We start from the raw sequence: 23,536 nt of genomic DNA, 5'->3' as shown, positions 1-23,536 counted from the left end.
GAGTGAAGTACCTCAGCTAACTGGTTGAGGAGAGAGACTCAAATGGGAAAACTGTCTTTTTTTAAAATCATAAATTTAGATATCAACTAGTTCATTCAAAAATAAACATTTCTGTGGTTCTAAAACATAACTCTCAATTTGCTGAAATCAATTAAATGTCATTTTTGCCCTTGATAGAAAAAAAATGAATGCATGGAGTAACGCAAAGGGTGCCAAAGAGTCGCATTATTAAAGGCTTTAGAATTTACATGGGTCAAAATCCAGGCCTTTGTGATGGGCTCTGACAGTGAGTCAATAGAACCACACATGTGTTTGTCTCTGGGACAAAGTACTTCAGACTTCCTTGCTAACTTGGGTAAATAGCTTCTAAAGACCTGCAAAGATCCTGGCTGCTTCTGAAGACTGCCAATTTCAAGTTCCCAACTGTTCTTATTGGTGCCATATTATAACCTCAATTCTTTTTTCACTTACCTCCATCACTGATAGCCACATGATTTCAGTTTCTATATATACTATCTGGCTTTTAGACCAGTTTCTTGTTACAATACTGAATACTATAGCCTGGCATTTTCAATTCTGGAATTCTTATTGAATCTGCTTTTTTGGCCAGGGCCTTATCCCTCATATGTCAAGATAAAACATGAATGAAGAATTAGAGTTAAGAATTTTAGTTGGAAATTAGTCCAGGATGCCTATTTTGAGTATTGATTGATTGATTGATTGGTCTGGGGATTGAACCCAGGGGCACTTTACCACTAAGTTAGATCCTCAGTCCTTTTTGATTTTTTTTTTTTTTTTTTACTTTGAGGTAGGATCTTTCTAAAATTTCCAGGGCTGGCCTTGAACTTGTGATAGTCCAGCCTCTGCCACACTGTTGGGATTACAGGTGTGTACCACCACACCAGGTCCTATTTTAAGTCTTGCTGGTTTAGATGAATATGAGCCATAGATGATTTAAACTACATAGTGCAGTACTGAACAACGGTTATACACACCGGTCTTGGGATCAGGCAGACCTGGATTGTAATCCTAGCTCTGTTACTCTCTGTTTGATCTTGGGCAAATTGCTATCTGTGTGATTTTTGTCTCCAAATTGGGATAATAAGAATACTTACCTTGTGGGCTATTGTGAAGATTAAATAAAATGGTTTAAGTAAATCCTTTGGTTTAGTTCCTGACATACATCAAATGTCAGTTAGTATAGATAGCTTCCAGGTTTTGTTGTTGCTGCTGTTTGTTCTGGGAATAAAGAGAAGCCCTGTTCTTTTTCACCCTGATTAGATTATTTTTTAGGCTCAGTTATGGACTAGGATAAGTAATAGGAGAAAAGCAGTATTTCTGCCCTGGAGAGACAGTGTTCTTTCTGCTCCAAGAGATTCAAAGGATATTTCATGACAAAGTAATTCTAAAATGATAGCAGTATGCAGTGCTTCTGAAATACCAATTTTCTGAAGACAGAATTATTACAAACTGCCATCCTGTATTGAGTGACGGTAGAAAATAATATTTATTTTAGTGTCTAAAAATCTCCTGAGCTTCTCCGTACTTATACTCAACACCATGTGCTTCATACTAAGTCCCACTTGCTTAGTACTGGCCTACACGGATGTAGGGACTTGGTCCTCACCTGGTGGGCTTGTTGTAAGAGTTCCATTCTCTCCTGGAGAATCTGACAGTCATACTCTCTGCTCTTCCTCAGCATTTGCCGCCGTAACTTTTCTACTGCCGTCCTCAGCTCCTCTTGCTGTTTTTCACTTAATAATTCACCAAACTTGATAACAGTTTCTTGCTGCAGAGCATTGTACAAAGTAGCTTCTAGTTCCTGGATTCTCTGGCAAATAGAATTAGAAAGGTCTAACTTTGGAATGGAGCATTTATGTGTGGTGTGGGAATGTACAGGTGTGGGTGGATATGCACATGGAGGGGTGCCTGAGTCTCCCTGGATCCTGGTGATAGAAGACATTTCAAAGTTTCTCCAGCCCAACTACCCTTCTGGATATTCCTCCTATGATGGAAGACCACCTGTGAACTGTTCTAGTGGCAGAGATTCATTCATTCTCTGTCTTGGGATCCTGACCATTTCATATACTTTTCATTTTTAGAAAGCCCTTTGTTAAAATAGCCATACCTCCCTCTATTCTCAAGTATAACTGAGAATAGGTTTATTCTCTCATTTAAAAGCCCTTCAGAAATTTAAAAGCATCTATCATGGTGGCCATTCTTTTAGAATTAAGTGATCTAAGTTGGAACAAAATACTTGAAATTGAAGATATGTTTCATCCACAAAATGCTGCCTTTCTTTCACACAACAATTCTCTGTACTTGAAGATGGCTTGATGGTCTCCATGTTTTTTTTTTTCCTTGAAACAAAAATTGGGGAATATGATTCAAATATGGCTTAGATTCTTGGAATTGGTCTGTTTATAATACACTGAGATTTATGGTAGCTCTAGTGCTAACATTTCTCTGTGAATGCTTGCTTTGAGTGATAAAAAGATTCTACTGTCTCTTACGGCTCAGGGTTTGTACTTGTATTTTTATACTCTTCAAATACAGTTGCCCAAAATCTATAATTGTGCCTCCTATGATTTTTGACAGGAGTAACTGAGCATGTCGTGATGGGGATATTTTCCTAGCTCTTAGCCTTGACTAAGCATATCTGTCTTTGAAAAGTTAAATATGGTTTTCTAAATGAGGACTCAATACTTTTGGGAATCACATACATACCCAGCTCAATTTTAGTATGTATAGGTAAAAAGAGACAAGGGTGAAAGGGTAGGAAGGGAGGGGAAAAAATCACTTGCTTCTTTGTTCTCTAAGTAGTAACCAATTGTCATTCTCTTCTTTTCCTTTCAAACAATGCCAGAGTCTCTTATTCATTTTGGAGAGGGAAGACTAATTCATCTTTGTTATAATAAGGGGCTAAGTGTATCACTCTTCCCCCAAAGTAACTCAGTCTGCTTCCAGGAAAGCATTATAAAAACCTCTGTTAGCAGCTTCTTGAAATATTCCTCTGGTTTGTTCTTTTTCTTTTGATTTATTACTATGAATTAATGGGGGCAGGGCACAAGGAGAAAGGAAATAGGAGTTGGAGTCCAATATTAGCAATCCTGCAATATGAATTGATGGAGAAGAAATCAAACATGAGTCTCTATTAGCATATCTGTGGGGGAGGAAAAGGCAGAGTCCACTTACCGACATAGCCTTATTGCTGTGCCTGGTTTAGGGTAGCTAAGACCAGAGCTAAGACCACAGAATCTAAAGCCAGACCTATACAATACCCACTGACTGGCCTAGGAAAGTTCTGTTTTACTCTCAAGACTTTCCTTATATGTAACATAGCAATAGTGATATCCATGTCTTACAAGGTAATTATAAGAAATAAATTAATTAAAAATCTGCATTACAAACATTAAAAACATTATTACTCTACCACTAGATTAGACTCCCAAATGTCTAGGTTGCTTAAATAAAATTTCTTTTTCATCTAAACTGCCATCCAATGTGTCTCAATGTTATTTAACAGCCTAAATTTATTTTTTTAAAAAATAAAGTATACTTATCTAACATTTTAAGAACACTATAAAAGAAAAGAGTGAGGGTGTTCTTGTTCTAAAATTAGAACCAGAAACCAGTAAGTATATGGCCTGTACATTGTGGTCTGCTCAAATACACAGCATGACCAATTAAGTAGAATCCCTGACTCCATAGCGTACAATTGTAAATTCTCTGGGTGGCTCCATTGCTCGGTGTACTTACCATATATGCTTGGTCGAGAGCTTGTTTTCTGTAGTCTAGTTCTTCTTCCAGATAGCCTTTTATTTTGCAGAATTGTTCCTATAATAAGGGCCACATTGATAAAGAAAAAGAGTCAGCTTAGTTAAATAGAAAGTGGTATATAAATCACACTGATTAATGTTTTCACGAATTCCAATGAAACAACAAATCACTAGTATTTGTAGAATCAGAGACTTTTGTTAGGGAAAGAGTTTGATGTTCACAGTCTCACACAGGGAATATGAAAATCAATAGGACTGAGGTATAAAAGACATAATGAAAAATCCACATGGAATGCTCCAAGATTTTTATTGGAGACAATGTGATTAAGCACACATTTTGACAAGCTATGTGTTAAATAATAAGTCCATTTGTGTAAATATGGTCAGGTCTGCATCCAGATTCAACCAAATGCAGAGTGAATCTACTCGAAAAATTGTACATCTGTACACGTAGAAACTGTTTCTCTTATTATTTCCTATAAAAATACAGTATAAAAACTACTATGCAGCATTTACATTGTATTAGGTATAACAGATAATCTAGACATGAGGTCAAGGATATAAGATGATGTGTGCCAGCTATATGCAAATACCGTGCCATTTTATATAAGCGACTTGTCCATCTGTGAATTTTGTATTGGCAGGGGGTCCTGGAACCAGAGTCCTATGAGCACAAAGGGACCAACTCTATATCGTGATAGTATATGTTCTTAAGAATATTGTGAAATTTGTATAATAAACAAATTTAACTTACTGAAATTTGTCTGTGTACAATTAGCAAACTCAGACACAAATAACATTGTGGTGGGGTGGGCAGTTGTGCATATGCTGCCCCTTGATGAGCAGGTGTCTGCCCTTGTCTCAGACCTGCTGTGAGCTGGAGACAGCATTGATGCTTCCTCCCTTGCTCCCAGTTCCTGTGGGCTTCTCATATCCTGGACATTGGGCCATTAGGATTTAAAACTGCATCTTTGTGTACAGCATAGTCACAAGTGAAAGTCAATTATTTATTTGGGTGCTTAATTGAAGGGATAAGGACCTTTTCCTGTCCTGGGGAAGCCTCAGTGGTGCAGGACTTTGAGACAACATGAAGCAATTTTGCTGTTGACATTCTTATCACCCCTGGGTTCCACTGCCTATAGCCAGCTGATACAGGCTGATTGCTTCATTAGTAACTGTGCATTTCAAGAGCTTTCAAGGGTAATTTTGAACATAGACATTTCTTGTTATATGTTTTGACTATAGAGTCTATTCCTTTTGGTAACTTTACATAGAGCATAAGTAAATTATTCATATGCTATAAAAATACAAGTTGTTTTTATTCTCTGATAGGAATATACTGTATGCTTTTTTAATGATAATGAGAATATTTATGAATTCTGTCATAAAATTTTATACATCGCTGTAGGTTAATAATAACCAATTCTGACACTTGGGAATTTAATTTTTAACATCATGCTGAACTACACATAAAATTTACCACTGTAACCATTTTTAAATGTTCAGTTCAGTGTTGAGAAGCATATTCATATTGTTATGCAACTAATGTGCAAACATTTTTTATCTTGCAAAACTGAAACTAGTCTCATTAAATACCTTTCTATTTTTTCTTCCTCTCAATCTTTGGTAACAACAATCAATCTCTCTCTCTCTCTCTCTCTCTCTCTCTCTCTTTCTCTCTTTACAAATCAAATAGTGATTTTGTTATTTTTACGTATTTTTTAATTGGTGCATGATGACTAGACATAATAGTAGGATTCATGGTCACATATTTGTACATGCACCTAAAATAATTTGAACTTCATTCTTTCTATGTATTTGACTACTCTAGTTACTCACATGAGTGGGATTATACAGTACTTGTCTTTTTGTGACTAGTTGATTTCACTGAACACAGTGCCATCAAAGTTCATCTACACTGTAGCTTATGTTAGATTTTCTTCCCTTTTAAGGCTAACTTATATTAGAAATATGCCATATTTTGTTATCCAGTCACCTATCAATGGACATTTTGATAACTTCCACCTTTTGACTATTGTTAATAATGTCACCATGACTATGAGTGCACAAATCTCCCAGACCCTACTTTTAATTCGTGTGTGTGTGTGTCCAGAAGTGATATTGTTGGATTGTATGATAATTCTGTTTTGAATTTTTGGGGGTAATCAGCATACTGTTTTCCAGAGGGGCTGCACCTTTCCCAATAGTGTATAAGGAATCTGATTTCTCCATAATTTTTTCCAACACTTGTTGATTTCTATTTTTTTTTAATAATAATCATCCAAACAGACGTGAGGTGGCTTGGGAATTTAAGCCATCAGACTTTCAGTCACCATTTCTATAATTTTTACTTGATAATTCTATGCAGCAAAGAAATTAGCCTAAAAAAGAAAACACCTTATTCAATTTTCTGCAGCTTTAGTTTTGTAAATATCACCAAAATACGTAAAATGCTCTTTTTGGAGAATATAACTTGAAATTGTTGAATACTTCTCAAATTTTATTCCACAGTTTGTATGCAAACAGGGAAATTACAAACTTCCATTAGTGCTGGATCAAACCAAAGAGGCAACTTTCATTTTCCATTTGCCTTGAAAATGTTTGCTAATTTTCATGGTACTTTGTCTTTGCACTCACCATGTCACTTTCCAATTCCATCATTTTCTGGTGTAGGGCAGCCTCTGCTCCTTCAATCTGCTGGATCCACTAGGGATTAATAAGACAAAACATCTGACATGACTGAGTGATCTGGCATGCACCTTGCAGGCTGTTAATGGGTTCCTCATTCCTCAGTCTCCCCACTTTAGATCTTAGCAGGCTGAGAACTCTAGTGAAAACTTAATGCATTTTCTTTTCTCTTGGTTCAGATATAAGGCTAGAGTCTTCCATGCATATTTAATTCAACAAATGCCTTCACTGACATCTGTCTCTCGTCAGGCACTATGCTTAGTGCTAGGGCTGCAGTGGTGAACAAGACCAACCAGGCTTTTGCTCCCACTGGAGGACACCTTGGGAGGCTCTCCTGGAAGAGGCAATTGCACTGAGGTCTAAAGCAAGAGTGAAAGACACCTGGGGGAAATTTGCAAAGGAAATCCCCAGCAGAAAGGACACTATATCCAGGTTGGAGGAAGGATAGATAATAAGTAATAGTGATTTTTTAGTAGGAATAACTGATTAGAGCAAAGTGATAAAGAATTATTTTTAAGTGGAGGCATTTCTAATAAATCACATATAAAGGACTTATCTTCCTAGTGTTCAGAACATATAATTATGTTATATGGTATTGATGATAGCATTGAAAAATACCCTGAATGATTTTAAACTATGACTAATACAGTGTGAGCGTACCACATATATGGTTTATTATAATGGGTCTCTATCAAGTTAACCAACAGCTGATGTGTTAGAAAGGCAACTGGGCTTAATGGTTAAGTGTGTGGACTCTGCAGGGAGACTACCCTAGCTTTCTAGTTTTTCATGTCTGTGTGGTGTTAAAAGCTAACCTGACCTCTCTGTTTCAAGTTTCTTATCTATATAGTGGGTTAATAGTAATCTGAAGGTTAAAGAAAGAAAATCCACGTAAAGCACTATTCATCAAGTGCTGCATTTACTCGTGTTCTTCTCCACCAGGTACATTATGTGGTACACAGAGCACTTCAGCATAGTAGAGCCTTAGTGTTTACAGACAGACATCATGTTCAGCACCCTTTGGTGGTGTTTCTTTCCCTATAGGCTGGAAAGATACTCTCCACGTTCTTTGTACATACATATGCCTTCTTCTTGAAAAAATTTCAAAGCCACAGTTTATTTTATACTGTTGAGTTTTACTAAAATATTTCTTTTTGCTTATGGCTCATTTGTTATAGAGAAGCAAGTTCTTTTTTTTTAAATCAGGTTTTTGAGAGTACTGTGAATCTTTAATTATGTGCTTTAGCATAGATCCTTATGTTGGGTCCTGCCCCTTACAATCTGTGCACTCCAGGACAAGTTACTGAATACCCTCAGTCTTGGTTTCCTCATGCATGAAGTTAAAATAGAGACATATGTAGACTGGTTGTGAGAAACAATGAGATAACATATGTACAGTGTTTACTGCAGTACCTGGTCTGCGTTCTCTCATGTAAACTCATTATTATTATATTTTAATTTTAAAGATAGAACTTCCATATAGTACAATGCTATTCAAATTCATGGTTTCAGAAAACTCAAGGCTGACATTCAGAAATACTTGGGAGTAGAATCTTATCTGTGAGTCCCCCAAAGTAGGAAGTGACTGTGATCTGTGAAATGCAAAGATCTGCTCCAAAAAGCAGTTGCATCGAGTATGAGCACGTTAGGGCAGATTATGTCTTATTCATCTGGTTCCTCAGTTTCTAACCCAGTGCTCAGCTCATACCATCACTCTGTGTTTGTTCAACTGAACCCCACAGACACCTGACTTGCAAAGGAGGTAAGTGGAGGCATGCACCAATTCACCACAGTGCTAATAACTCAGCTCCCATGTGCTCGGCACAGTCTACTGCCTGCTTTTAATATGATGCCTGATGAGGAGTTTGATCAACATTAAGATTATGGAGTTTGGGCCTTGACTCTGACTCTAATCAACTTCTAGCTGTGTGACCTTGTGCAGTCACACAGAAGAAGACCTACCTTCTCTGTGCTTCAGATTCTCTTTGTAAAATTGAATGATAATAATGCTTAGAGTCAACAGTTAATGCTCAAAAGAGACACAGTGCAAGTGTTCATTATGTTTGAATGTACTTTGCACCACACTCACACAGGGAATCAATGGATTTAGATTGTTGAATCTAAATAAATATGAAGCACACAAGGTCATTTTTCTTTTCATCTCTCTAGTCTATACCTTTCATAGAATTACCCCCCCCCCCCATTTTCTTGGTAGTTTTCAAGGCAGTTTTTCTTGCACTAAAGAATTGCAGTCCATCACAACGCAACTTCATGAGACTCTCTACCATTACTAAATAAATACTTAGAACTGGCAGGACGATTATGTTTTCTCCCTTTGGGTCACAGGAACTGTATCCTGTGAGCATTCACAAATTCATGTGTTTACTTCTTCAGTGAACATTTACTGATCACCTATTCACCTGCTGTTCTGGTTGGAAAGCTTGGAGGGGAAAGGGGAGGGAGAAAGGACACCATCTTTGACCCCATAGGGCTTAGAGTCCAGTGGCAGATAAATGGGGAAGGACAGCAAAAGGAAAAAGTAAATGGGAAGGTGCAATGCAAAGGTTAAAATCCCAGGAGCAAAGCACAGGCCAGTGTGAAAACACTGAGAACATGGTGAGAGCAAAGCCCTGCCTGGGGAAGCCTTCTGATTAGGATTTAGCCAGGAAGGCACATGCCTGTAATCCCAGGCTGGAGCAGCATGATGGTAAGTTCAAGGACAGCCTGGACATCTTAGTGAGAACATATTTCAAATTCTAAAAAAGGGCTGAGGATGTATCTCAGTGGTAGAGTGCCTGCCTAGCATGTGCCAGACCCTGGGTTCAATTCCTAGCATCCCATATACATACAAAAATTTAGCCAGACAGAGAGAAAATGGGAAGATGGGAGCATCTTCTAGGTAAGAAGAATGGGGTAAAGGAACTAGGAATAGAGACAGAGATGGAGGAAGAAAGGGAGCAAGTGAAGAAGAGGTGCTGGAAAAGTAAGCAGTAAGTCAAATCCCAGGGGGTCCCCTTGTCAAATTTTGGATTCTGGACCTGGATTTTGGGTTAGGGACAATGTGCTGCTACTAATCTGCTGGAGAAAGGAGAGGAAAGCCATTGGGTTAGTAAGTAAACTGTGAGGGAAGCAGATTTTAAAAGAGCAAAGCACAGCTTTCACATCATTTCACATGTAAGCACTCCAACATGCACTTCTTTCAAATAAAGCCTTAAAAAGACAAAAAAAAAAAAAAGAAAAGAAAGAAAAAGAAAGAAATTACAAGGCCATTTTCATATTTTGCAGAATTAACATTAATTTCTCTCATTATCTGATACCTGGTCCATATTAAAATTTCTCCAGTGGTCAGTGAAATGTCTTTTTTTTTGCTCAGCCACTGAGCCACATTCCCAGCCTTTTTTATATTTTATTTTGAGACATGGTCTCACTAAGTTGCTGAGGCTGGCTTTGAACACAATTGTGCTCCTCCTTCCTCGGCCTCCCAAGTTGCTGGGATTACAGGCATGTGCCAATCTGCTTAGCAAAAATAAATGTCTTTAAAAACAAAAACAAAAACAAAAAAACCCCACAACACTTGGTTTCCCTACATCAGGATTAATAAAGGAGAATTTAATATTTCTTAAGTATCCTTTTTATTTTGTAAAAAAACTTCTTTCTTGCTCTTCCCTTCCCCCATCTACCTTTTCCCTTCTGTGTCACTATTTGGAGTAACATATTTTAAAAAAAAATTATAACTTTATTTGTTTACTTTTTTATGTGGTGCTAAAGATTGAACCCAGTGCCTTACCTGTGCTATGCAAGTGCTCTACCAATCAGCTATACAGTCCCAGCCCCTGGAGTAACATATTTTGACCTGTAGAATTCCCTCATTTCAGATTGGAGAAAGCTGTCTATATGTGCTTGGTTTCATTTAATCTCCAACAGATTTTTCTGCATCTCAGAACTTAAAAAGCATCTCAGTGAATGTATACAGTACAACTCTAATTTTACCCAAAGGTGTGCACGTGACTCTTAAGTATGCACTTGTACCCAGGTGCACTGAACACAACCAGTTATCTGGCTTCTCCATTTCTTTCTTTCCTTGCCACTTACCATGGTTGGACACAAGGGGGCAAGAGCACACCAGTGATGCTTTTCTCCTGACAGTCCCTACACAGGGCTTTCTGAATGGGACTGCAGTGAACCCTCGCCAAGCTACAGAATCAATGGAGAACAATATGTATGTGTACACCCAAGGAAGAATGTGACAAGAATGGTGCTCCAGGTTACCTCCTCTCAACAAAATCCTTCTTTACTGGCTTCCCAGCTTGGTTAGGATGGATTGAACAATGTAGCCCAGAAGTTCCCCTTTTTAAGAACAATATACTTTTTTTAAAATATTATCAATTTTTTAGCTGTAGATGGACACAACACCTTTATTTATTTATTTTTATGTGGTAATGAGAATTGAACCCAGTGCCTTACACATGCTAGTCCAGTGCTCCACCACTGAGCCACCATCCTAGCCCCAAGAATTATATACTTTATAGGGACTTCAAGGTTAAAATTATCCTAAATCAGTGTGTATACAAAAAAAACATTTATACACACACACACACACTCATATTTTATATTCTCATTCAATCTGAGTTGGGTTACATTTATTACATATTCATTAATGCAAAGTCCTGTGCAAAGGGAATGTCCTCCATATTCTACCCTATTCTTTAGATGTTAAACCAGACATGGAGATGATGATATGTTAATAGGACTTATTACCTACCTTCTCTGCTAGGGAAAGCACAGTACTGGCCTGAATGATGGCCACTTGTTCTTCATTTCTTAAATTCTGTGAAAAATAAAAGAGAAAGGCAATAAGCTGAATATATTTATATTTATACTACAGAAAATAACTAATGCCATAGATGCTACTCTTTATGTATGCACAAAAGCTTAACAAATTCCTATTGCTTAGTAATAATTCCCAGTAGTTAATCCAAAACCTGAAAGAGGCATATCAAGTGTGATTTCTTTTTCTTTTTTTTTTTTTTTTTACATTTCCCTAATTCTGATTTGATTTTGTGTCACTGCAAGGATACTTCATTAATAGCTATTTTATGAGAAAAACAGAAATCAGATAAAATAAAGAACACTCTTCATAGCTGTTTTGATGTGATTCCGTAGATTTTGTTTTCTCCTTTGATAATTTTTCAGAATAAACAGTGACTGCTTGAACTTGCATACATCATTCAGCTAGTATCACAATGAATGATCCCCCACTGAATTAATATGCCTCGACCCTGTCTAGAAGGAGTTTTTAGAAAGAAAAAGGATTATAGCTTTCTGCTTCATTTTTATGGAGCTGCCAGCAACCCTAGTATTTAGCAGCATTTGCAAATGCCTGACTGATTAATTTTATACTGGATGCCTCTGAGCAACAGTCAGATGTTAATTAGCCTTAATGACTGCAGATGTGGTCAGCATTCAGATCTGAAACCTGCCCATGAAAAGCACTCTACCAGGTCCCATTTCTGCTACTAACTCCTGCAGATCCTAACATCCCCTTTGGCAAAGTTGTTTAATAAATTGTAGAATCTCCCAAGGGAGCTACATCTGTAAGTGAAAATGGTGTCTCACTTGCTATTATTTCATGTACATGATATACTGGTAAGTATTTCTTATCTCTTGTTTAGGCACATTCATATCTTTATCATACTTAATCAATTCATTACTTACCCCATTATCGCCCAAGATATCAAGCTGCTTTATGAGATCAGGGATGTTCACATCCTGCAAAATCAAGAAGATGCATTGAAGTCAAAGAGATGAATGTGGCTTCCCAATCTACCAGTGCCAGTCACCAATTCAGTGAAGTCGTTTTAGGGCCATTATGTCTGTGGGCTGTCTTCCATGAGGCATACCTTGTTCTGAGTTTCCACTCTTGCTTCTTAACAGCCGTATGAACTTGGGAATTCTACTTAACAGTTCATTCTCAGCTGTCTCAGATGCAGAACAGAGATAATAAATATCTACCTCATAGGGTGGTGTACAGAATGAGGCTGTGTGAGAGTCTAGCATGAAGTACGGACTTGGGGTATTAACTTTTATTCTTATAATTGCCAATTTTTTTCCAATTATGATATGTTTCAGGCATCAAAAAAGGTAATATAAAGAATCGATTTTGTTCTAATTAAAGGAATCCTGGTTTGGTTAATTTTGACTGTCAATGTAGAAAACTACAAAGCAATTCCTTTTTTTTATATGGTTAGATTAATTTCATCCTTTGGGGAATAGCTCATGGAAGACTCTGGTTCTTGTATTTGTTTGGAGCAGCTAAACTCTGAATCATTTCTCTTGGATATAAGTTACATCCACTAGGTTGTTTAGAATTAGGATTTCTAATCCATTGGAATTAAATTAAGATTTATCCAAGAAAAAATCTGAGGAAAAAAATCCCTGTTTTCATTTAATTAAAATTAAATTAAAATTTGCTTTGATTTACAAATTTTCATGTAACCTAGGAAGAAGGCCAGAAGTTTAAACACTATGAAGTGGTTGAAGTGATGGAAGCCAAAGATGCACAATTTTATTGACTAATTTATATCCCACTTTTTTTTAACCTCGTTATACCACTCCCTCCTCCTATTCATGTTCAAACAACAGCACAGCAGAGCCCTGCCACCAGGAAAGGCAAAGTCTATCTCTATGTGATAGGAAGAGAGAAGGCAACTGAAGCAGGCATGTTTGGCAGCTCAGAGTAGGAGCAGTCTGGCCATGCAGAGGGTAAAAGAGAGACCAGGACTAGCAGGAGGCACAACAGCTGCAGCTCGGGAAGAGAAACTCACAGTGCAATTTCATTACACGGAAGGACAATACATTTTCTGGGAAATGCAGATACTTCAATTTCACCTTATTCCATTAACACTAAGGGTAGATTTTATTTTATTAAATAAGTGACATGTTATAAAACTGAAGCACTTCCAAAGTGGAAATCCTCTCTAAATTAAATATATCAAGCCAACTAGATGATTTCAAAGATGTCTTCTAATTCCCAAATCCCATAATAATGAATTCCACAGCACCTAGAAAGTCACAACAAAGGGGCTCATCAGATACATTTTTATCTGCAGACTTGCAATATGCTTCTCTCTCTCTCTCATTTTTAAAATTTTTAATTTTTGCAATGCTGGGAATGGAACCCATAACCTTGCACATGCTGAGCAAGCGCTACCACAGAGCTACATTTCAGTCTTGATATATGCTACGTGAAGTATTGACTTACTTTCACATTTCCCCTCATTAATTAAGGCTAATTATCTTAATAAATAAGATATTAGAACAGAACTGCTCTGTTCTGAATAATTATGACTGCCTGTGTCCTTACTGTTCATGTATGTGTGACACATTTATATTCTTATTGATTTTTCCAACAGATGTGACTATTTGCAATTCCTACATGGTTTGTATTCAGTGATTGAAAAACAAAACAATCATGAACAATTTCCCCTTTTCCAATTCTCAGTTTTTCTAATTTCTAAAAACAAAAAATTTCATGTGTGCCTACCTTGACACCTTCTTTCATACAGTAGATCTGTAGAGCGCTCACACCATCTGAGAATGGGTGGATTTGTAGATTAAATGGAGGGGATCGCCTCTCTCTCTCCTTGAAATACAGCAAAGAATATGTGAGAATTTTTAAGATAAGGAGCAACTGATTAAACACTAAACCAGTTGTCTCTTTATGCAATTTCAGCAGTGTATCAATATGTCTATTGCCCTCCCCACCCAAAAAATTAAACTCCAGGTGTTCATGCTTAAATTTAATAGAAAAAAACTGACCAGTCAACTAAGTGAAATGGGAGAAAAATGGATAGATAGTGACATTCATTCTTGCAAATATTTTTATTAGAGAAATGCAGAAAGCGAAGTTCCTGTTTCAAACTGTATAAATATTTAGAACTTTCAGATATCGAAGAGTGGCCTTGCAAGGAAGTTTATGGTAGCAAATAGCCTTTTCAATCCACTCAATCATTTTGAGTGAGATCTGTAGATGTAAAAGATGCCTAACTCTTCTTTCCTGAAGGATATAAACTACTAACTTTTTATCCAGGTCTAATTTGAAATAACCTCAAGAAGAAATCACTGGTAAAATAACAGAAAAATAATACAGTAATTTTCCTTGCAATTTTACATATTAACATATTCAACTTGACCATAAGCCAAATTTTGCATGATACAATCAAAATCTGATTTGATTTATGTTGTATTCAAAAAAAACCCCCAAAGTCAAACATCTGAATTTCCCCCACTTAATCAAGTATTTCCTAAAACATGTTACCTTGCTTCTTAGTATACTTTTGCATAAATGTTTTATAGACTAATAAGTTTATTTAGCAATTCAAATTTAACTAAAGTATTTTCTCTAACATATTTTGAAATATAATTCTTGAAGTGACATTTCGGAGTCAAGATTCAATGAAAGATGGATATTATTGAAAAGCAATGAAGTCATAATGAGGTTTAAATTTATTATTTAAATTATCTAAAAATCATCAGACTTGTGTATAAAGGCATAGGTGTTTGAAAAGCACCTGTTTTTGAATGTGAGCACACAGTTCTGATTTGCCTCAAGGTTTTACCACTCACAGCTTGGGGGACTTGGGGGACTTAATTTTAGTTGCCTTGGTGATAAGATCTGGAGAGTGATTGTGAGGTTCATGTGAGAGTATGAATTTGAAATGCTTCTTTCAGCCCCTATCCAAGGTGCTCAGTGGGTTTTATCATCATCATCACCATCATCATCATCTCCTTACTTCTAGTTCTAGGTTTCGAAACTCCAGCAGCTCATTCTGGTCTCTGGCGTCCTGTAGTTCCTGTTGTAGCCGGTGATTTTCTGCCTCTTGTTTTTCTATCTAATAAAGTAAATCCTGAAGTTAGGTGAGCATTGCAAAAAGCAACTACAACTTTGCAAAGCAAGCATGGCTAGTGTTAACTCCCTTGGTGAATCAATCATCTAGGCCATGAAAAAATTCCCAAGAAGATGCGAATAAAATAGTTTTTGGTTTTCCTTTTAGTTATCCTCCAGCTAAGATGTCTGAGTCATAGAGAAAAATGATGGAAGAAATCTCTGTTTTGGGAAATAAAGTCCAAGGCTCCTGTGAATAGTAAATGTGAGCTACTCATATGCTCTTGTGGGACAGACATAGTGGAGTAGAACAAAGTCAAGGATTTCTATAAGGGGTATCGACACCTCTCAGTTCTGGAGATACCACTTGTCAGGGAAGTATATTTTATTGTAAATGGACAATTTATAATTGTATAGATTTATAGGGTAAAAGTGATGTTATAATTTGTGAATATATGTGGCATAATTAAGTCAAGCCAGTTAATTCATCCAGAACCTAAAATACTTGACATTTTTGTGGTGATAATATTTGACATTTATGCTCTTAAGGGTTTTGAAATGTAAAATAATTTTTTAAAAACAACATTTATCTTATACAAAACTTCACTAAATTCCAATTACCTACAGAATAAGGGCAAACTCCTAATTATGAAATTCAAATACTTTAGTAATCTGTTCACCATCTAACTTTAAATCCAGTTTTAAATGTATCAGTATCATTCCTAAAAATCCTCTATGTACTCACGTGACCAACCACATACACACCAGAATCTGACAACCTCAATCTACCCAGATGAAGTGATTCTTCTAGAACTCTGTCTTTTCTTTCTGAAAAGCACTTCCCTATCTCCTTTTTTACAGACAAAACCCTACATTTCTTGGGCACCAAGCTCTGAGGTCCATAAGAACTTTCCTGGGGTGGGGGGAGTCTACCCATTTGGAAGTGACACCTCTTCTTTCTGTTTTCCTATAGGACTTTCTTACAGGACATTTATACAACATGATGAAACATAAAATTAAGTTAGCTGTGTACAAATGTGCCTCCTTCTGAAGACAGGCTTTTTGTCTGAGTCATCTATGGATATAAGGGATCAGAAAATCTTTATGAACGACAATAGACTTTGGGCTTCCTTTGACACTAGCTGTGTGGGTGGGCATTATACACAGTAAGTATTTAAAATTTTAGATTTAGAAATACAAACCCAGAGTCCATTTCTTTTTATCACAGAATGAATCTTACTCACCCAAACATATACTTTTAAAGTTAAAAATATTTACTTTTAAATTTATTCTTAGAAGCCAGAGCTCAAAATTTCTCCTTTTGGACCAAATTAAAAAAAAAAAATAAAGGAAATCAGATTTAAGACATACTGGGAATAATTTTTCATTATAAAAATGAAATAACACTTATTATTAGACATCTCTGAAATTAATAGGAAAGGAAAGGTGGTGAAATTATGGGATATGAATTAATGTAATCAACTCAAGTTTTTTCTTCTTCTCTTCTTGCAGTGCTGGGGATGTAAACCAGGCTTTCACAAATATTAGACAAGTGCTCCAGCACTGAGCTATATCCCAGCCCTTAACTCAATTTTTTTTTTTAACTCTATATCTCAGTGGTTCAATGAACTTTCAGATATCTCTAGAAATTGACTCAGATTGTAAAGGAGATTCTACATTCTGAAATCTTGAATTGAGTCAGTAATGGGATATTTGCTGGTCCTGGTAGTTAGTGAAACAATTAGATCAGCTGTCCACAGAGTTGAGTTCATGGGCTGGCACTAAGGACAACGAGGTTTCTTATAGGAACACTCAACCTTCCCAAGAGCACCAGTTCTCGATTTTGGATACCTACACACCCTCTATATCTCAGCTCTGTCTTACATCATGCAGGAAATAAGACCTTGCAGGGCTAGAGGCTGGGGGAGAGGAGACATGCATCTGTTTCTTCCTTCCCATGCTGACCAGGGTATTGTGCTTAGTTTTTATGACTTGTCAAAGGCAGAAAATGCTGGTAGAAACAATTTACAAAATGATTTTTACATAATTCTGGACTAATCCAGTGAATTAAGTGAATTATTTTCATTACTCAAATAAGCTTTCAAATTCTGTTTCTATCAAGGATAATATAAGTTTTTTAAATTTTTTTATCCTTGATTAAATTTGTAGAAGGTAAATAGTAAAGAGAAAGTTGTCTTTGAACTTAAATCATTCTCTGTTAATGTAAAATTGCCTCAAATCAAAAGCCAATGTTTGGGCAGCCAAAATGAATTACATATACTGGCTTGAAATCATGCTTTTGTATCTCACTTTGTTGACCAATTTTCCTGGACGTGCTGTTTTGCTTTGGATGCATCTTTAAAAAAAAAAAAAATTCTTGAGAAAAAAGAGCCACTCATGATGGCACATGCCTATAATCCCAGGGGCCCAGGAGGCAGGAGAATCTCAAGTTTGCAGCCAGCCTCAGTGATTTAGTGAGGCTCTAAGCAAAAAAAAAAAAAAAAAAAACACAAAACAAGGCTGGGGAAGTGGCTCAGTGGTTGAGCACTTCTGGGTTCAATTTGAGAAAAGAAAAGAAACAAGAAACAAGAAAAAAAAACAGTCAAGCTTAATGAAAAAGGTTAAATGTGAGAACACAAATCTGCTGAGTTGCCTCATAGTCTTAAGAGTCATGTTCGTTTCCTTGCACAAAACAATATTTATAGTAGGAGCTGCGTTTTTTTTTTTTTTGGTAGGTGGACAACCACATAGGATGTGTACGTGTGTACATATATATATCTGTGTACAGTATATCTGTACAATATATATATATACATGGTTAACAGATCAGCGAGTTGTAGGGATCACACCCTTCAAGTCTGTAGGACGCGCAGCGTGGAGCCATGCACACGTGCCACTTAACTGATGGTGATGGTGGTGACAGGGATGCAATTGAGCACGCAGCAGAGAATAGAGCAGCACCGGAAAAGCCTCCCCTTCCCTGGCCCCTGTGCCACTCCTGAGAGCACCCCCTGCTGCTCCTGGATCTCTTGTCATTTTCTCCTCTGCCCCACTAGGGTGTTGTGCCCAACATACCTTTTCTAAAAGCTCCTGGTTTCTCTTAATGAAAAGTTGTTTATCTTCTACCCAGTGTGAATCCTGTTTGACAAAGAATATCGCGCAGTCAGCATTTCAGAGTGGCACGAAAGAGCACGTGTCCGCAAACCACTTGGCCAGAGCTGTCTTCTCTCTACCTGGTGCTTTTGCCTACCAACAGCTGGTAAGTGACACCCACCCCTGCCAGCTCCTTCTTCAAAGACATTGGGGCCAAAGTTGCCAGGAAGATTTCACCCCCTTTCCCTCTCACTGGCTACCTCTACCTTTTTCAGTCTGAATAATCCAGGACCAGCCTTCTGGGGACTCAGAAGTGACCACACAGGCAAAAAGTGAAAAGGGTCAGAATGCACACAGGCTAGATACATATGAATGGAAACATTAAAATGCAGAACCATAGATGTAGCATAGAGGCAAAGAATGCAGCTGAGGGTCGGGTGGGTCTTAGTCTTAGCAGCTTGTGAAAACTCTAGGCTATTTGTATGGGGTTCCTCTTCCTCTGGCCTCTTCTCTCTCACCCCACCTCATTCCCAGTTGTGGCTGGTTTCACACTCTGGCCAGCAAAACACCAGGGACAGAAATACAGAGTGAACATTCTGACACAATTTGAGAAAGGTCACTGTGGAGAGCCAAGGTGTGTTCTTGGTTTGGCCCATGCATGGAGTGAGCTGGAGGAGGGTCAGACTGAATTCCGCATCTGCAGAGGAGGTAGCAACCGCATGCCTACCTGCCCTTTCTGAGCCAGCGTTGCTTCCAGATCTTCAATTTTGGCTTTATACCTCAGCACCTCTGCTTGGAGCTGCTCTTGAGCCTGGTGAAAATGAACATTCCAGAACTCAACAAGCAAAATGGCCAGTACCCCTACCAAAGAGACCCCCCTATGATATTTGTAATATATAAGCTTCTCCAAGGACACCCCCCCCAACACCATAATTAAGGTTCTCTTCTCATCAGAAAGATTTTTACATAGGATATCAGTAATAACTTCTGCAGAGGACACTGTGCTTTGTAGGGTTAGGGTTAGGGTTAGGGTTGCAGGAAAAAAAAATCATAAAACCTGTCTAGCCTAAAAATATGGGACAAAGAGTAACTGTTATATACCCACCTACTAACATGTCACCACCCCTACTGAGTATAAATCTAAAAGAATTTCCAGACTCAGGGTCCAGAGATTTTTAGGTGATAGATACTCTGGACTGCTGCAGCTAGATAATTCTGCTTCCTAAAAATTGCTCAGGTGTCTAGCCTCTTCTGTCCTACATCAATGTGACATTTTTCTTTCTCTCCTGTTCCTTCATGAGTTATTCAACAAACAACAAAGATGAGAGAGAAAAAAAGAACTCTGGCCAGGCGTGGTAGTGCACACCTATAACCCCAGCAGCTTGGGTGGCTGAGGAGGGAGTTCAAAGCCTGCCTCAGCAACTTAGTGAGGCCCTAAGCAACTCAGTAAGATCCTGTCTCTAAATAAAATGTAAAAAAGGAATGGGCATGAGGTTTGTTTTTTTGTTTTTTTTTTTTTGTCCTCTAGGACAAAAGTAGGAAACATCTTTCTAAACTGCCTCCATGATTTAAATTCTGCTTAAAACCCTCTGTGGCTCCCTTTATCATCAGGTTAGTGTCCAAGCCCTTTAGCATGGCAATCAAAAAAAGCCCATGTTTTCCTACTCCTCCTCAGCATGGAGTCTACCCCTTACCTGCTGGTGACATTCTTGTTTCCTAAATCCTAGTTTCTAACTTGCCACTTCTGCATTTGAATGAGTTCTGTTTCTGGAAAGCCTTGGCCCATTTTGCATGTCCACATCTACCCATTCTTACAAAGACAACTTTGTACCTAAATCTAAATCCAAATCCTAATATTTTAACTACCCTTTCCTGTGTCAGTAACAATGCTCAGTAAATACTGATAGTGAAAAACACAAATATTACAGTTTTGAGGCAAATACATGATGGCATACAGGTATACCCCTTTCTAATGAAGGATTGCCTGTCTGTTCCAAGCCAAAGTTTCATTAAAAAAAAAAAAAAATGCTTACTCCCTTATGTATTCAAATGTGTTTATGTACGTGTATGCTACCATTTAACATATATAATTGTAATAGCCATCTTTCCTTCTAAACAACTGACAGCAGTTGCTACAGTACTCTCCAGTATATTGGCCGGGCGTAGTAGCGCACACCTGTAACCCCAGCAGCCTGGGTGGCTGAGGAGGGAGTTCAAAGCCTGCCTCAGCAACTTAGTGAGGCCCTAAGCAACTCAGTAAGATCCTGTCTCTAAATAAAATGTAAAAAAGGAATGGACATGTGGCTCCTTGGTTAAATGCTCCTGAGTTCAATATCTGGCACCAAAAAAAAAAAATTCAGTATATTGTAGTCCCTTCAAAAACAAAATCACTGGATACAAACGCTCCCTCAGTCTATGAGGTAGGAATACTGTGATGACTATAACTTTGAAGTCAGAAGGCTAGATTCATGTCTTTGTGACCTAAGGTAAATAATTTAACTTAAACTAGGTACATTTAACTTCTACTAAGTGATTTTTTTTCATAGAGTTTTTTAGGATTACATAGATGCATGTAGAGTACTCCACACAGTGTCTGTAACACAGTCAGCACTCAATAAATGTTAAATATCAGTAGCATGTTTTAATTTTTTTTTCCTTTTTTCCTTACCCCACCCCTCCCTTCCTGCCTGCCTTTCTTCCTTCCTTCAAGATAGGCTTGTACGAGGTACTTATGATATAAGAGAAAGAACATTTGACCCAGGAAGATATGAGGTGGAGGGCTGGGGTTGTGGCTCAGAGGCAGAGCACTTGCCTAGCATGTGTAAGGCACTGGGTTTGATTCTCAGCACTGCATGTAAGTAAATAAATAAATAAAGGTCCATTGACAACTAGAGAGAGAGAGAGAGAGAGAGAGAGAGAGAGAGAGAGAAGAGAGAGAGAGAGAGGAGTGATATCCCAGCTTTGCCATTTACCAGCTGTGTGAACTTGGGCAATTAAGTTAACCTTTCTGAGTCTTAAACTCCCTTTTTATAAAATAACTGCCTTAGGGAGCTCTCACTGGAATTAAGTGAGATAGAGTCTGTGAAAATTCTGGGTGAGCTGTCCAATGTAATATTATGTAATTATTTACAAAGAAAAGAAACTAGCTAGCCAAAAAGATAAAAGTTATTTTTTTTTCTTTGCAAGAAATTAAAACCAATATTGTCTAGCTTTGAAAATCAAAGCTTTCAGATGGCAAGAATGAGATACTACATACTCAACAAAAGCATCAATCTAGGTTGTTTTTAATGTCTTTAGATCCAAGGTGTATTGACAAAAAAATTAAAACAGTTCAAAAGCCTTGGAGGAGAGAAGGGTGCTACTGACTGACATTTTCCTGTTGCTGAGATCCATGCTGCAACCTCTCCAACCTAATTCAGAGCGCTCTGGGCAGTGGAGCACCAACCTTGGCTTCTCGCTCAGCATCGATGATGCCTCCCGTCTGCTCCTGTAGCAGGGCATATGCTCTTTGGAGGGCCTGGTATTCTTTTGTCAATTGTCGAAATCGTAGCTCAGATTCTTCAGCTGCTAAACTCTTGAGGTTAAAATACAAACAAACAACAAAAAGGCCCAAAGTGATTGTGTTAATTCAGGTTCTGTGTTCCAGGTAAGCAATAACTAACATTCACCCACTGTTTATAGGGAAGGAAAGTTGTTTGATTTAACATTCTGTTTGATTTCATTTTTAATTCTCAAGTGTATATGTGGACAAAAGTACTGTAATACTCTCAAGACAGACAATGCAGAAATGTGTAAGAAACAAATTTTAAAAAGAAGCATTTACTCACTTGTTCATTTCTGATTATTACCCATTTATGATTGGATATCAGACAACTTAGATCCAAATGCAAATAAGTACATGGATTTTGGATCTAAATCAAAGTAAGACGATACTCAAAATTTTACTTCTTTTCAATAATTCATATCCACGACTTCTTTTGCAGATAAATTATTCTAAAAAAAAAACCTGTTTATAGCTCAAGGTCCTAAACTTCAGGACTTACACAATCACTAGGGAGTTTTGTGAAAATTGAAGACTGGGGGATATTTACCCCTCAGATCCCAAGTCAAGGGATGTGTGTTTGGGTCCTGGATTCTTCACTGTAATGAAACCACCTAGATTGGTCTGTTGAGGGTGGATCAGAGAGCCTTAGATTCTATACAGAAAACCCCTGAGCTTGTTTGTGGGCTCACAATTTCCCTAGATGAAGGATGTTGGAGAGTAACTTTTATTTTGAAAGAAGTCTTCAACTTATAGAGCTGAATTGCAGAGCAGTTTCTAGAAGTTTCACATGACACAGATGATGTTACTTATCAAGAAGGAATAAGGCAAACTGTGGTCTCAGACATGGTCACTGTTATGAGATCACTCTGTGTGGGTCATAAAGGAGATGAAAAGTGATTTTTTTTCTTTCCCTTAAAGGAAAGATTTGGTGACAACATCACACAAGACTAGAGAAACAGAAGAGCTTACCTCATCGAGGTCATCGTCGGGAGTAGCTGGTGTTCGGTCTGTTCTGAAGGAGGCCATGGAAGATGTCTCTGAATCCATAGAGTCCTCATCATAGCCAATGAATGGGTCCAAAACAGGCCTCTAAGCAGAGGGAAAGCATGTGTTGACTGACACAACTACACATGGGAAAGCTAGCATGTCAAAACACCATGCCGACATACATGTGGATGAGCACGGGAGACATCCTGTAATGCTTCTTTGATGAGAGAAAAATATTAGGCAGAAGCACAACAGTAGCAATGAATATTTCTCCCATGTTATTTCATTTCTGACTTATTCAAAGGGTATTAATTAATATTATAGCCTCTTTTACATTACATTTTTTATCTTGAAGAGTTAATGTAATTTACTCTTTCTGGTATTTAAAATGTGCTCACAGGACTTTGAAAATCCAGGCATCTAAATGCTAACATTATGCAATATATAATGCCTTCTCTAACCTAATTTTACAGGTAAGAACATACAAAAAAACATTTTTCTTAGGGTCAATAAATATTCTTTAAAAAGTTAGGCATTTATGAAGAGGATCATCAGAACTTA

General features: G+C 37.5%; 1 protein-coding gene across 5 annotated transcripts in view; it reads right to left on the bottom strand.

Annotated features, from left to right (window-relative positions):
• Jakmip2 (janus kinase and microtubule interacting protein 2) overlaps positions 1-23,536 on the bottom strand; it is a 172,124-nt gene that overhangs the window by 28,742 nt on the left and 119,846 nt on the right. For 3 of the 5 annotated variants that reach the window (XM_046460160.2, XM_058584239.1, XM_046460163.2), the window contains 11 exons: positions 22,958-23,077; positions 21,890-22,018; positions 19,172-19,255; positions 18,427-18,489; positions 15,260-15,358; positions 14,011-14,109; positions 12,183-12,236; positions 11,230-11,295; positions 6,417-6,485; positions 3,760-3,837; positions 1,628-1,831 (listed from right to left, as the gene is read on the bottom strand). In XM_046460160.2, coding sequence (XP_046316116.1) covers positions 1,628-1,831; positions 3,760-3,837; positions 6,417-6,485; positions 11,230-11,295; positions 12,183-12,236; positions 14,011-14,109; positions 15,260-15,358; positions 18,427-18,489; positions 19,172-19,255; positions 21,890-22,018; positions 22,958-23,077 — 1,065 coding nt within the window. The remainder of the gene's footprint in view (positions 1-1,627; positions 1,832-3,759; positions 3,838-6,416; positions 6,486-11,229; positions 11,296-12,182; positions 12,237-14,010; positions 14,110-15,259; positions 15,359-18,426; positions 18,490-19,171; positions 19,256-21,889; positions 22,019-22,957; positions 23,078-23,536) is intronic. The other 2 variants (XM_046460161.2, XM_046460164.2) reach the window with 1 other exon arrangement.

The sequence above is a fragment of the Marmota monax genome, unplaced genomic scaffold (genome assembly GCF_021218885.2).
Source record: "Marmota monax isolate L192 unplaced genomic scaffold, Marmota_monax_Labrador192_F-V1.1 WCK01_AAM20220418_F8-fsc00006, whole genome shotgun sequence".
Lineage (NCBI taxonomy): Eukaryota > Metazoa > Chordata > Mammalia > Rodentia > Sciuridae > Marmota > Marmota monax.
This window is presented reverse-complemented; position numbering and strand designations above follow the sequence as displayed.